At 49.4% G+C, this 12,336-nt stretch overlaps 1 protein-coding gene across 3 annotated transcripts in view; it reads right to left on the bottom strand.

Annotated features, from left to right (window-relative positions):
- FHL2 (four and a half LIM domains 2) overlaps positions 1 to 12,336 on the bottom strand; it is a 69,827-nt gene that overhangs the window by 17,628 nt on the left and 39,863 nt on the right. For all 3 annotated transcript variants that reach the window (XM_045981162.1, XM_045981165.1, XM_045981163.1), the window contains exons 2-3: positions 8,299 to 8,384; positions 7,183 to 7,363 (exon numbers count right to left, since the gene is read on the bottom strand). In XM_045981162.1, coding sequence (XP_045837118.1) covers positions 7,183 to 7,338 — 156 coding nt within the window. In that variant the 5' untranslated portion in view covers positions 7,339 to 7,363; positions 8,299 to 8,384. The remainder of the gene's footprint in view (positions 1 to 7,182; positions 7,364 to 8,298; positions 8,385 to 12,336) is intronic.

Below are 12,336 nucleotides of genomic sequence, written 5' to 3'. Positions count from 1 at the left end.
ATTCTGCACAGAGATTAATATGGTTCTGAAGGCAGCAGAGAGGGGAGGAACTGTTTAAATGGGAGGGGGAAAATCACCCTGTGCCTGACTGGTTATTTTGACAAATGGAACAAAGTATAAATTGCTATAATTCGAGTTAGAGACTGTATAGGCAAACTCATTATAAACCGTGAAGCCTGTATTTTTCCAGGAAGAAATCATTATTTCTCTCTTTCTGGGACACCAGTCAGGGATACTCATTGCCACACTGTGAGTTCGGGCACTTTGCAGCCCTGCAAGGTAAGTATTATTTTGGAAGCTCAGAGGAGCTCAGTGACAGGCACACAGTCACACATGCGCACGTAGCTGAGCCAAGCAAGGTTCAAGTTCACGTCCCTTTGATTTAGAAGCTATTGGCAGTGAGCTACTCCAGGTAAACTCCTGGTCGAACCCGTGGTCGACCTTTCAAAAACCGCACCCTTGATGAGATCTATACATATCCACTGAAAACATTCAGAAATAATACCACATTTTGTACGTAAATGAATGCAGCTCAGCATTGCCTTTGTTGAGATTTTGAATAAAGTCAAACAAGCCACTAATTCCTTGTGCGATAGGAACAGGAGTCAGCCTCCTGTGAGAAGAGTTGGGAGGTTTTGATCGTTATCACTGTGATACTGCTGAACTACGGAATAAAGGCATTTAACATTTTTTTGTTACGGAAGACGGTACTGGCAGTTCCTCAAAAAATTAAAAATAGGATTACCATATGATCCAGCAATTCCACATCTGGGCATTTGCATAAAGAATCAGACCTGTGTCCATAGTAGCATTATTCGCCGTCACCAAAGAAGAGAAAGCAACCCAAATGTCCATCAAAGAATGCGCAGATAAGAAAAAGATGGTACATACCTACGGGGGAATATTATCAGCCCCACAAAGGAGAGGAAATTCTGACGTGCAGGAGACCTGAGGACACTACGCTCAGTGAACTAAGCCAGACACAAGAGGACAAATGCTCTAGGAGGACACTCATACGGTGGGAGCCAGAGGCTGGGGGACGGGGACAGAATTAGTGTTTCCTGGGGACAGAGTTTCAAAAGCAAGGTGAAGACTCCGGGAGGTTGGCCCCGGGACAAGGTGAATGCGTGTAGCATTACTGACCTACGCTCTTCAGAAGGGCGAAGTTGGTATGTTTCAGGTTATGTGTATTTCACCACAGTTAAAAAAAATAGGTTTTGACTATTATGCAGCAGGTGGGAAAGCCTTTGCCGATGGTAGGTGGCTTCCCTCTGTGCAGACCAGACACCTCAGAAGGACGGCCCCTATGGAAAAGCTGCTAGCATTTTCCATGCTGTGACTCGCCCACAGCCTGGCTGAGTGGAGAAGTCCAGGGAGTGCTCGAGGCCTGAGGGGAGACTGTCCCGGGCCCAGCCCTGCGTGTGGGCTCTGCCCAGGACATTGGCATCGACAGACAGCGGCTACACACCCTGTTAGCGAAACAAGAAGGAAAGGAAATACGGGTTCAAGGAAACTAGCCTTCCTAGGCTGATCTTCAAAAAAGCGGAGAGAGGAAGCTCAGCGGGCGATACGGTGACAGCAAAGCCACCACCCTGCTCAGCCAGGCCCCAGATGGAAGGAAAGAGTAGCGGAGGGTCGGCAGTGTGCATGGACAGTCGTGGAGAAGCTCGTCTCCACGCTCCCATGGGTGAGAAGCACTGCAGAAACCCATTTTTCCTCCAGCGAACCGGAGCGCATGGCAGCTACAGGTAAACGGATGGGTTGACAGTCACGAGACACTAAAACGTGCTCCTTTCCACGCGGGGGGCCAGCCACGTGGCTTCACTAGACCTCGCGCATCAACGCAAGACCTTCCAAAGCCTGGTGCCCAAACCATCACACCTCTGCGCCATGGCCCACGCCGGGCCTGGCCTTGGAAGGCCCTTCGCCTCCTCTCCAGCTGGCGGAACCTGCTCAGCTGTATGGCCCAGCTGGTGGGCCACCTGCTCCGTGAGCTGCCCCAGCCGGGACAGGGGGGATGTCACACACCCCCCCCAGCGAGCACGCTGCGACTGCCAGCCTGCGTCCACACCATTTTCAAAATCCTGCATGGAAACCCTTATCTAACTCGTTATGCTATCAGGTTTCCCTGTAGTTCTCCTTGGGCTCTCGGCTTGGGCTCTCTTTGGAAGTCAGAGCTAAGCTAATAAACTCAGGTCACAGCTTCCTCTTGGACTCACTTCTTAAGAAAGCCCACAATACATAGGAAGTGAGAAAAGACTTTATGGCAAGAGGAAGGTAACTCAACACTGCCGGCTTGGCTTTCTGAGGGCACGCTGAGGTTTCCAGCCAAGACGACATTCTCCTCTGACTCTTGGCGTGGGGCAGGACTTAAGCTACAGGGGTCCCCAGAGCTGAGAGGTGGGCTGGCAACTACCACCTAAAGACCTGGACCACTTCTGTGTGCCTGGCCCTGAGCTTCACGTCACACTGAATCTTTCTCTCAAAGCCTTGGTACCCGAAGGCCCGTCTCCTTTCCTGTGTACACAGCTTCAAAGAGACAAAGAGTTTTGGTTCTTAGGACCAACCTAGTCCATCTAGCTTAATTCTCTTACCTGTGGAGTACGTTGTGCGGTCCCCAGAGGTTTCAATGCTGTTGGTACAAGGTTAAGACGTATAGACTCACTGACTTTGAAGAACCTCAAAATGTCCTAGAAATATCATGGTTCTAAAGTCCTCTAGAGGGAAGGAGAAGGAAAGACAGTAAAAGAGAGCAAAAGAGAGAGAGAGAAAGAAAGAAGGATAGATCTTTTACACATCCCAGAAAACATACCAAGGCTAATTTTGTGCTCACGGAAATGTCATAAATTGCAGTAAAATGTTGATAATGTAAGATTAGGCCCAAACACTTCCTTTGTGATTTCATTATTTTTCCACGTCGGAAACATTCCTAATATGGGAAGCGCTCATTGGCTCTGAACTTGCCCTCTCTGAGACTCCAGCTGAACCAGCGGGAGGGGCTGGTGGCCTGGCGGGACCCCCGCCCCCTCAACTGGCTCTAGGTGGCCCCAGGCAGCACAGTGGCTGTCCCTGAGGCTGATGCTGGCGCCACCCCTCCTGGGCTGGGGGCAAGTTCAGGGGCGGATTTCCCAAACCCACCCCTTCTCAAATCCACGCGATTTCACTTGATAAATGGATTTTCAGAGCCCTTCACACACTGCAGTTTGAACAGATGTCCTATGCTTTGAGACCACCAGGGTGTCATGTTTTCAACCGAATGTTTCTTCAATTACTTAAGAACAAAGGTCCCGAGGAACGGACGGTGGCAGAAAGGACAGCACTCCCTGTGCGGAACCCCATCTCAGGCGTCCCAGCCGTGGTAACTCAATTTCTGCCATAGTCGCAAAGCAGGCAACCCCGTTTTCAGAAGAGGGAAAAGAGGCTCATGGCGACATAAATGTCTCCACACCTCAGCTGGCGGAAGGTGAACCCAGGTGAACCCTCGGGAGGGGGAGGTGTTGCTGAGGTGTTGCTGCTGAGTGTGGGGTGCCTTTGGGGGTGTGCCTCCCTCACACCCCTTTGGTTTTTCACGGCCTGAGCGGTCCTTTCTGCGTGACCCACCTGGTCAGCCTTGTTCCCAGCTCTGAGGATCCTGCTTCCTTCGTTTCCCTCGAGAAACAGATTTGTCTCTTACGGGAGGAAATCCAAAGACATAGACATATTTTCAGTGCTCATTCCAAACTCTGCGGACAAATTACATGGAAACTCTACAAAGATGAGTCATTCACTAAGCACTTAAAAATCACCTCAACAAGTAAGAAAGTGCTGGGTGTGGGAGTTGGACGGTGAGAACGTGTCTGGAACATGTCTGGAAGAGCAGCCCTTCCCACATCGGTGGGCGGGGGAGGCCTGCGTCCTGTGCCAGGGCAGGATGAACAGGTGTTTCCAATCAGACCTCAAGCTTCCTGCACTGGCTGTGGTCAGGAGCCTTCGAGAAGTACAGCACAGACAGCTAGATTTCACGTGGAGGGGGAAGAGTCCCCTCTCAGCGCCCTGGCTGCTTTCTGCCCAAGGAACCCAGAGATTTTCTGATCCTTGAGAACTTTATAGATGCCCACAGAGAAACTTATAGTTCGGCGGGTAGGCACGTGCCAAACTGAGTATCCATTCGATGTTTCCCATGTAATGATGTAAAAGCTGGAAAGTATGTCCTGGAAACACATTGAGCTAGCCATGCATCCCAGAGTTTGTTCAAGTCCCTGATTTGTGAAGCAAACAGTACGGGCAGCCATCTCTGAGTTATGGGCCCCCCATACATGGTCCTTAGTTTCTCGACTTTTTTAAAGCCCAGAACCTAAGTAGACCCATCCAAAAATATCTGTCATCAGACCAAATTTTTTTTTCTTTTGCTCGTATCTACAAATGTCCAAGAAAAATTTCAGGAACAGGGTAATATTAGAGGAGCATGAAATTTTATTTGCATGACCTGTTCTCACCTATTCCACTGGTCCTAAAAAGAAAGATTTCTCCACTTTGAGAGCATATTTCCTCAGAGTTACTAAATAGAAATAGCAAATACAACAGAGTGAGTGCGTAGAAACGTTTTCAAACCTATGTAGGCTAACTACCGGAATGGGTCCTCAAGTCCCATCTATATAATATAAAATTCTCTCGATGCCGGCAAACTGAGCCTGATTCCCATCCGCATGCCAAGATTTCAAATCTCTACGCAAGCGCACGTCCTTCAGAAGAGGAGCTGAGCGGGGCTCCCGGTGCCTCTGCTGTTTTAAGCCAAGGGAAGGGCCAACAGATCTGACAGCTCCGTGGCCCCGCAGAACGCCCCGCCTGCCAGGACTTTCGGCTTTGCTTCGCGACATAACAGGAATGCTTTTCCTATCCTTGCTCCCTCCCCAAAGTCAACGACATTATGACTTCTGAAAGTCAAGCAAACCATCCCAAATATTCAAGAGCCCTGAAAAGCCAAGTCAAGAAAGCATCTCTTCTCCTTCCACAATGCAGAAAACCACAAGGCCTAACTCCATGTATAGTAACCGTGCATCAGGGTTGACAAGTTCAGCACGATTAACGCCTGGCTTTGCAATAGTCTTGTTGATTTTGGCCCCGATCACGGGATTCTTGTTTATCTGCTCATCAAGTGTGTGTCGAAGGGAACTAGTTTTCAGGGTCTCGGCACTAAATCGTATTGGAGAAATGAGAAGGGACTGCTGCTTTGTTTTTGCTTTAGCCGCTGGTCAAGGATGAGTAGCCCCAGATATCCAAATCCTGTCCTCTAAACCAGCCTCGTTCTTTGTCCAAATTATACATGAGCCTCTCACCTACTTAAGCCCATTCCAGGTTAAATTTTTATAAGGGATCATTTCTCCCCTCTCTGTTTCTCAGTTCTTCCTCCAACCGGACATTTTTATTGATGTTCCCATAATGCAAACAGACCGAGAGACAGGGCAAGGCTCCTGGAGGGTATGTGTGGAGGGAACGTGCTGCAGAAAGAATAGGGAAGTAGTCCAATGGTGTTTACGAGATCATCAGCTGCTATTCAGAGTGCTGAGGCTCCTATCCAGTATGTAACAACCCCATCATGCTGGCACCTGTTTTATCTGCCTTTCCTAAAGGGGAAGACGGGCACAGAGGGGTCAAGTAATCAGCGCAAGCTCACACAGCTAGTGAGACACAGAGCCGGGACTGAACGGGGCAGTTTGGGGTCGGAACACTTATGCCTGGCCTCGTAAATAAAGAAACAGGCACTAAGAGCCTTCGAACAACCCATGAGGGAGAGCGAATCATTTATCAGACAATGCTAGAGATAAGACGGTACCTCCTTTTTAGACAAGCAAGATCGGCCTCCTCTTGTTCAGGGGGCCCTGCCTCTGCACCTTCTGAAGTTTAGGCAGGCCTGCTGCCACTCGGTTTCTTTTAGCCAGGCCGCCCCTATTCCATAGCCAGAAGTTCCGTGGCTGCAGCCTGGTTGCAGGTGGCCTGTTCTGCAGAAGCTTTGTCTCTGCTCTGGGCAAAGGCTTCCCTCCACACAGGATGGAAGTCATTCCCCAACCATCACCAAATACCCAGCAGCACAAACAGGACTGTACTGCCTTCCGCTTCCCGCCTTTCCTGGGAATGACGGGATAGAGGAAAGAAATGTCACACCCATGCACTGCCTGGGTCACACCCGCCTCCCTGTGGCAGGCATGGCCCGACCCGATCTGGCAGCAGCTACGAACTGATGTTCGTAACCACGGAGGAGACAGGCAAAGCCCCCCGCAGAGTGCAAGGGAAAAGAGTGGGAGAGAGACCCCAAGATGCCCCGCATCGCCTTGAAGCCCGTTAAGCTTCAAATTCCTTTGGAGGTCCCCAAGGGACCCCAGTATGTACCAATTCCACGGCTCTGAGGAGGACAGTCCCTTAAAGTCTTGTAAAGTGTTTTAGCAACTGGTTAGCAGGTAAAGATGTCGGAGAACTTAGCAACTTGGGTAAACCTCTAGGGGGACTTCTGGGTGGTCCAGGTTGGAATAAGAGGGGCTGAGAAGCACGGGCCAGGGTCCTCAGCGCTCAGCTCCGGCCAATCAGCATGAATGACCCGTGGCCTCCACTGAACCTGTTGTTGTCATCCACAGTGGGAAAGCTGGCCATCAGCCCTCAGGCATGAGCTTTTTCCCTTGAAAAAGAAACACTACCAATCCTGATCTTCTCCCATTGAGAAGAAAAGAGCCCCTAAAGTTCCAATGAAGTTAGTGTTTTACAAGCCCATTTATCTGGGAATCTGTCCCGGGCCATTCATGTGCCCATTCACTCACCCAGTGCACGGGGCAAACACGAGTGAGACAGCATTGCTGTCTGGAAAGTCACAGTACTGGGAGGTGGGGTGGGGGTGGGGGAGTGCAGTGCTTGATCAGGATACCAACAGCCACAGCGTAAGAAGTATGCACAGGACACAGAGTAGGCATCTTGGAAATGCACTCACCAAGCATTACAGGATTAGGAGTGGGCACAGAGCAGCTGGAGGGAGGAGGCTCAGAAAGGCTTCTTGGCCAGAGGGGACAAGCCCATCAGAGGAGGCTCAAGACACGGAATTTCAATGGGCGTTAAGGGTCAGAGCTCTGGCACACACCACACACAAGCCCGTGGTTTCTGGGGCGCACGGAGGGACCCTGGAGTAGTGGGAACTGCCTGGGTGAGGCCTGGGGGTACCTTGCAGTCACAGCCGATGGGCTTCCCGCACTCCTCGCAAGTGCTGGCGTAGAGGGCCTCAAAGCACGCCACGCAGTAGGGGCTGTCCTCCCTGAGGATATACTTCTTGCCAAAGAGAGATTCTTCGCAATGGTGGCAGTCAAAGCGCTCCGTCATCCTGACGCCCAAGCTCTTCAACAGCCTATCAGCAAGAAGAGAAAGAACATTCCGGTGAGCACTCGGGGATGTTGTCCTGCTGTCTGCTGTCCTCTTTAGCCAAGGGGTGGGATCCCCTCTGGGTGAAGAACTGAAACTCACCCTTTCATTAGCTGTGATTTTTCAGTGATACTTACAAAAAAAATTTTTCTAGCCTGGGGGCAGTTTTGTGCTTTGCATGCATTTCACTTCCTTAAAAGTCCATCCCCTGCCTGGCTGCTGTGGACTTTGGATACCGGGAGAACCAGCTCCAGAGCTCTCATCCTGGCAGGGCTGTGTGTCTTCTTCAAACATGTGACCCTGCCTTACATCTTCCCTTTCTCCCTGTCCCCAAAATAGAAAGGCCGGGATAGAAACAATATGTTCATTTCTATAAAAAGATTTTCCATGAGCTCCCCTTTATGATGCTTAAGTTTGAAGAGTAAAAAGACCACAGTGTCCAGAGGGAGGGGGTATTGGAGTTGGTAAATCTGAGAGGCCAAAAGAACATTACCCTTGACCTTGATGTGACATTGGGAAGTGCAACCTACACTTGCACTAGAAAAACTGCTGTATGTCCCTGGGGGCGGGTCACTTCTTCTCTATGAAAAGATGACCCTTCAGCTGCCCAGGTGTCCAGATACAGGATAAAGGGGAAGGCTGGCTTCCAAGAACAGAGATTATCACACAGGGGGAAACGCAGTGACCATGGTCAATGGCTCTTGAGGCAAAACCTCCAGCCTTTCAGAGAGGAACAGGAATGCATCTCCGTGCCAGTCACCCTGCATTTTTTCCAGTGTGCGCATGGTGTGCACCATTTGGGTGGGGGAGGGGATATGAGAAGGAGGTGAAGGGAAGGGGGAGGAGCTTCTCAGTCTCAGGTGCTGTCCCCATGCAAACATGCTGGCACAGGTGGAAAGAGCGAGGCCACCGTGGGCGTACCTGGTGTGGAAACGGGCCTCCGCGTGCTCAAAGCACGGACTCAGTCTTCTTCAGGAATACGTTCTCAAGTGGCAATATTTCATTTGCTAAAAGTGAAAATTTTTAGAACTTGTTAACTAGGGACACTGTCTGAGCCATGTTTCGTGAACTCTAAATACACTCGGTTCGATGTTCAGTGCTTTCAAACCATTTAAGAGTGAATTCCAGGATAGCCCGTGGTGCAAATAAAGTATGGCTGCCCGATTAATGACAAGAGCAAATTTGATAGTGTTTATTAATTGTGTGCTCTTGTGTCTACAAGGTCCTGACAATGGTAAGCAAAGAAAGAAACATCCTTCAGGCTTCGGTACTTGGTGATTTCTGTGTTTACAGAACAATTTTTTTCTTTTCCAAGAGTATTAAACATGCAGCTGGACCCATGTGGCAGGATCCGGCCTTCTAAATTGCTCTTCCCGGAGTTAAAGAAAACATTGTCTGGATATTCTTGTGATAACATTACAAGATGAGGCTCTTGTGTATTTGAATTATCCTTCTGAAACCCAACATATAAATATCCTTTGTACTCAGGCCATCTTGGGTTGCTGCAGCTATATTGTCAGAAGATGCAAATATTTTCCTGTCATTCCCTAGTTATTGGCCCTTGAAAGTGGCAATTGTTTATGTCATCACAATTGAGAGCTCTCTTTCCACCATATATATTTTTCCAATAAAGATCGCCATTTACCTGTTGGGGAACAGGATGCTGATTGCCTGTTCTTCTCACAAAAATGCATAAATAATGATTTGAGAATTTGAACTATGACTAACAAAAGGAGACAGAACTATAAAGTGGAATTTTAAAAGCTGGAAACCATTCTCAAGATTATCCACGACAATGGATGGAGAAACCAGAGCCCAAGAATATTAGTGAAAAAGAAGACCCACGTGAGCATTCCCCCAAAAGTCATCTTGTTTAGAAAACACAAACCCGAGATCTAACAAGCGGTTCCGTAGAGACCCAGACAAAGTGCAAATCCTGCTAGGGGAAGGATACAGACTGTACATGGTCATCTCTTCAGTGACCATTTCTACGTTCTCGAGCCAGTGAAACGGGGAACTTTTTCCATCAACGTCATGATCACGATGTTGCTCATGTGCCCGGCATACGTGTGTTTTCTACCTCCTTGTTCCACGGAGCCGGGACAGAAATAATATATGGGAGTAAACTCTGAGAACAAGGAAGGCTCTGCATCTGGTCAAAGTATGATGGAGTCTCTCCGGGGACCAATGTCATCACTCCTGACAGGACTTGGTGTTGTGGCGGCCACCTGCCCTCAGGAGCTGAATGAGATTCTTATGACGGTGGCTCTCTCCCCCATCTGGTTCCTTGTCTTCTCCAAGAAGTCACGGCAACCCTAAGGATTAGGAGAGCATTCCTGCCAAACCAAAGGGTTAAGGTGTAAAATGAGCACCCGTTCCTGAGGAGGAACAGAGCAGAATATGCTTGATCGGAGAAGGTCCTCTTCCGGATTCCCAGAACTTTACGAAGCACAGACCCTGAGAGTCAAAAGAAGTAGACCAAAAGCTAAAAAGAAAACGAAGGGTTTCCCTTCCCTTCTATCACAGGGTATTTAACACCAAGTCTCCCTTCCCTTCTATCACAAAATATTTAACACCAAGTCTACCAAACAGAACATTCCTTTTTCAAAAAGTGTGTATTGAAACGTAAACTATCGATCTTAAGCTTTTTTTTTTTAAATGGGAAGAAACTATCTATAGTGCTACATTAGAAGGTCCCCACAACTTAGCCTTTTTTAATCCTATAGAACACCGGATTATTTATTCATTCCAGAAGCATCAGTTGTGTGTCAGATGGTGCACAAAGTGCAGGCGATACAAAGATGAACACGGTCTAGGAGGAAGACAGACACCCAGTTGACCCTTGAAAGACCAGCACCTAAGCCGTCCAAAATCCACGTGTAACTTTGGACTCCCCGCAAAACCTAAGTGCTAATAGCCTACTGTTGACCAGATATCTTGCTAAAAACACAGACAGTCCATGAACACGTACGTGTATATTATGTGTCTTATGTACTGTTTTCTTATAATAAAGTTAGAGAAAAGAAAATATCATTGAGAAAAATCACAAGGAAAAGAAAATACATTTACTGTAGGGTACTATGTTTACTGGAAAAAAAAAATCTGTGTGTAAGTAGACCCGCATGGTTCAAGCCCCTGTTGCTGAAGGATCAGCGCTGTGTGAGATAACTTATAAAGCTCCACACTCAGGGCAGTGAGGGAGAGACAGAGAGGGTCCTATGGGAAGGCAGGGCAGGCTCACCGGAGGTATCTGCCTGTGCTGGACAAGGATAAGCCAGGCGAAGCTGCGGGCCAGCGGGCAGACGGCGGAGGCCTGATGACCAGCAGAGGAAGGTGAGCCCGGGGAAGCTGAGACGGTAGTCAAAGTCAAAGAAAAGAGGGCCTGTACTCTTGACCGTGGACTTGGCTCTGCCCTGTAGGCAGTGGGTGTCATCATGAGTGAGGCTCAGCTGAGAGTCTACGGGGTGAAGTTCCAGTTTTGCCATGTGGAGGTGAGGAAGACAAAACTCAGGGTGTTTCCAGGGTGTCGGGGTCTACGTCTGAGTCATTTCTTTCAATAAAAATCGGACATCTTGGCTCTGTAAAGATTCTCTTTCAACCTACTCGGTGCTATGGCCTCGCCCGTCCGAAGTTCTGCCTCCTCCTCACGGGTTAGACCTGGCTCCTGGCCATCACTGGCCATCACCTGGGACCCAGAAGGGCTTCGAGAAGTGAGCAGGCACCTCGGGCAAGGAGCCACCTGAGGGCGAGGTGTGGCTGCTGACTTGCTATTTCCTTGAACTGGCTCCAAATGACTGTGTCCAGGAATTCTCCTCCCCCAACTCCCTGCACAGGACTAACTCATTCTCTGATGTCATTCCCCCTTCGGCTCTGAGTGAGCAGGATATTTGACAAGGCTGGCTGGTAGGGGACAGGCTTGGCTCTGGTCTGGGTGAGATGAGTGGGGGTGGGCAGGGTGGGAGGGTGAGGTGGGGGAAGCGGGGTGTGGGAGAGTGAAGGGGTGGGGTGGGGGAGTGGAGGGGTGGGGTGGGGGTTGGGAGGGTGGGCACTGAGGACTGGGCTGCAGGCAGGGAGGCGCCTGTTTCTCAGGGTCTCCTGTGGGCCCAGCTTTGGGGCAGGTAGGAAAAGAAGGACTCCCGGACCCCTGGAACTGTGATGCATAGACTCACCTACAGACATTACTATTATTTTAAGTCCTCAGGCTTATAAATGAAGGTTATTTTTATCTCTGCAGATTTAAAAACCGCGAAACAAATTTCAAGAGGGAGGAAGTGTCGAGCTGGGAACACAGAAGAGAATCACAGAGAAGGGGAGGGGGAAGGAGAGAGGAAGAAGTTGAGAGATGGGAAGAGGCAGGAGAAAGAAAGGAGGGTAAAGAAGGTAGAAAAACACAAGCACACTAAGGAGCCAGGAAGCTCATGCACTCCCTTTTTCTTCCTTTCCTTTTCTTTTTCTTTCTTTCTCTCTCTCTCTTTCTCTCTTTCTCTCTCTCTCTTTCTTTCTTTCTTTTTCTTTAAACCCAAGAGATGTCTTGGTATACAGGGAGGAGGCTAGCAAGCTGGCCAGCCCATGACTGTGAGGTACCTGCCCTGCCCTTCCCAGAGGGAAGCCCGGTGGGCCCCAGGGGCTGGCCTAAACAGGCCAGAGTTGCAAAAGAGGTCTCCCTTAAGCATCATCTTCACAGCTCCCTTTATTCAGATACTGACTTTGATCTGACCCCAGAGAGGCCATTTTCTTCTCCTCCTCAAGATGCAAGTATTTCGGGGGCGCCTGGGTGGCTCAGTGGGTTAAGCCTCTGCCTTCGACTCGGGTCATGATCTCAGGGTCCTGGGATCGAGCCCCACATCGGGCTCTCTGCTCAGCGGGGAGCCTGCTTCCTCCTCTCTCTCTCTGCCTGCCTCTCTGCCTACTTGTGATCTCTGTCTGTCAAATAAATAAATAAAATATTTAAAAAAAAAA

This window comes from Meles meles, chromosome 16 (assembly GCF_922984935.1).
Source record: "Meles meles chromosome 16, mMelMel3.1 paternal haplotype, whole genome shotgun sequence".
In the NCBI taxonomy this organism is placed as follows: domain Eukaryota; kingdom Metazoa; phylum Chordata; class Mammalia; order Carnivora; family Mustelidae; genus Meles; species Meles meles.
This window is presented reverse-complemented; position numbering and strand designations above follow the sequence as displayed.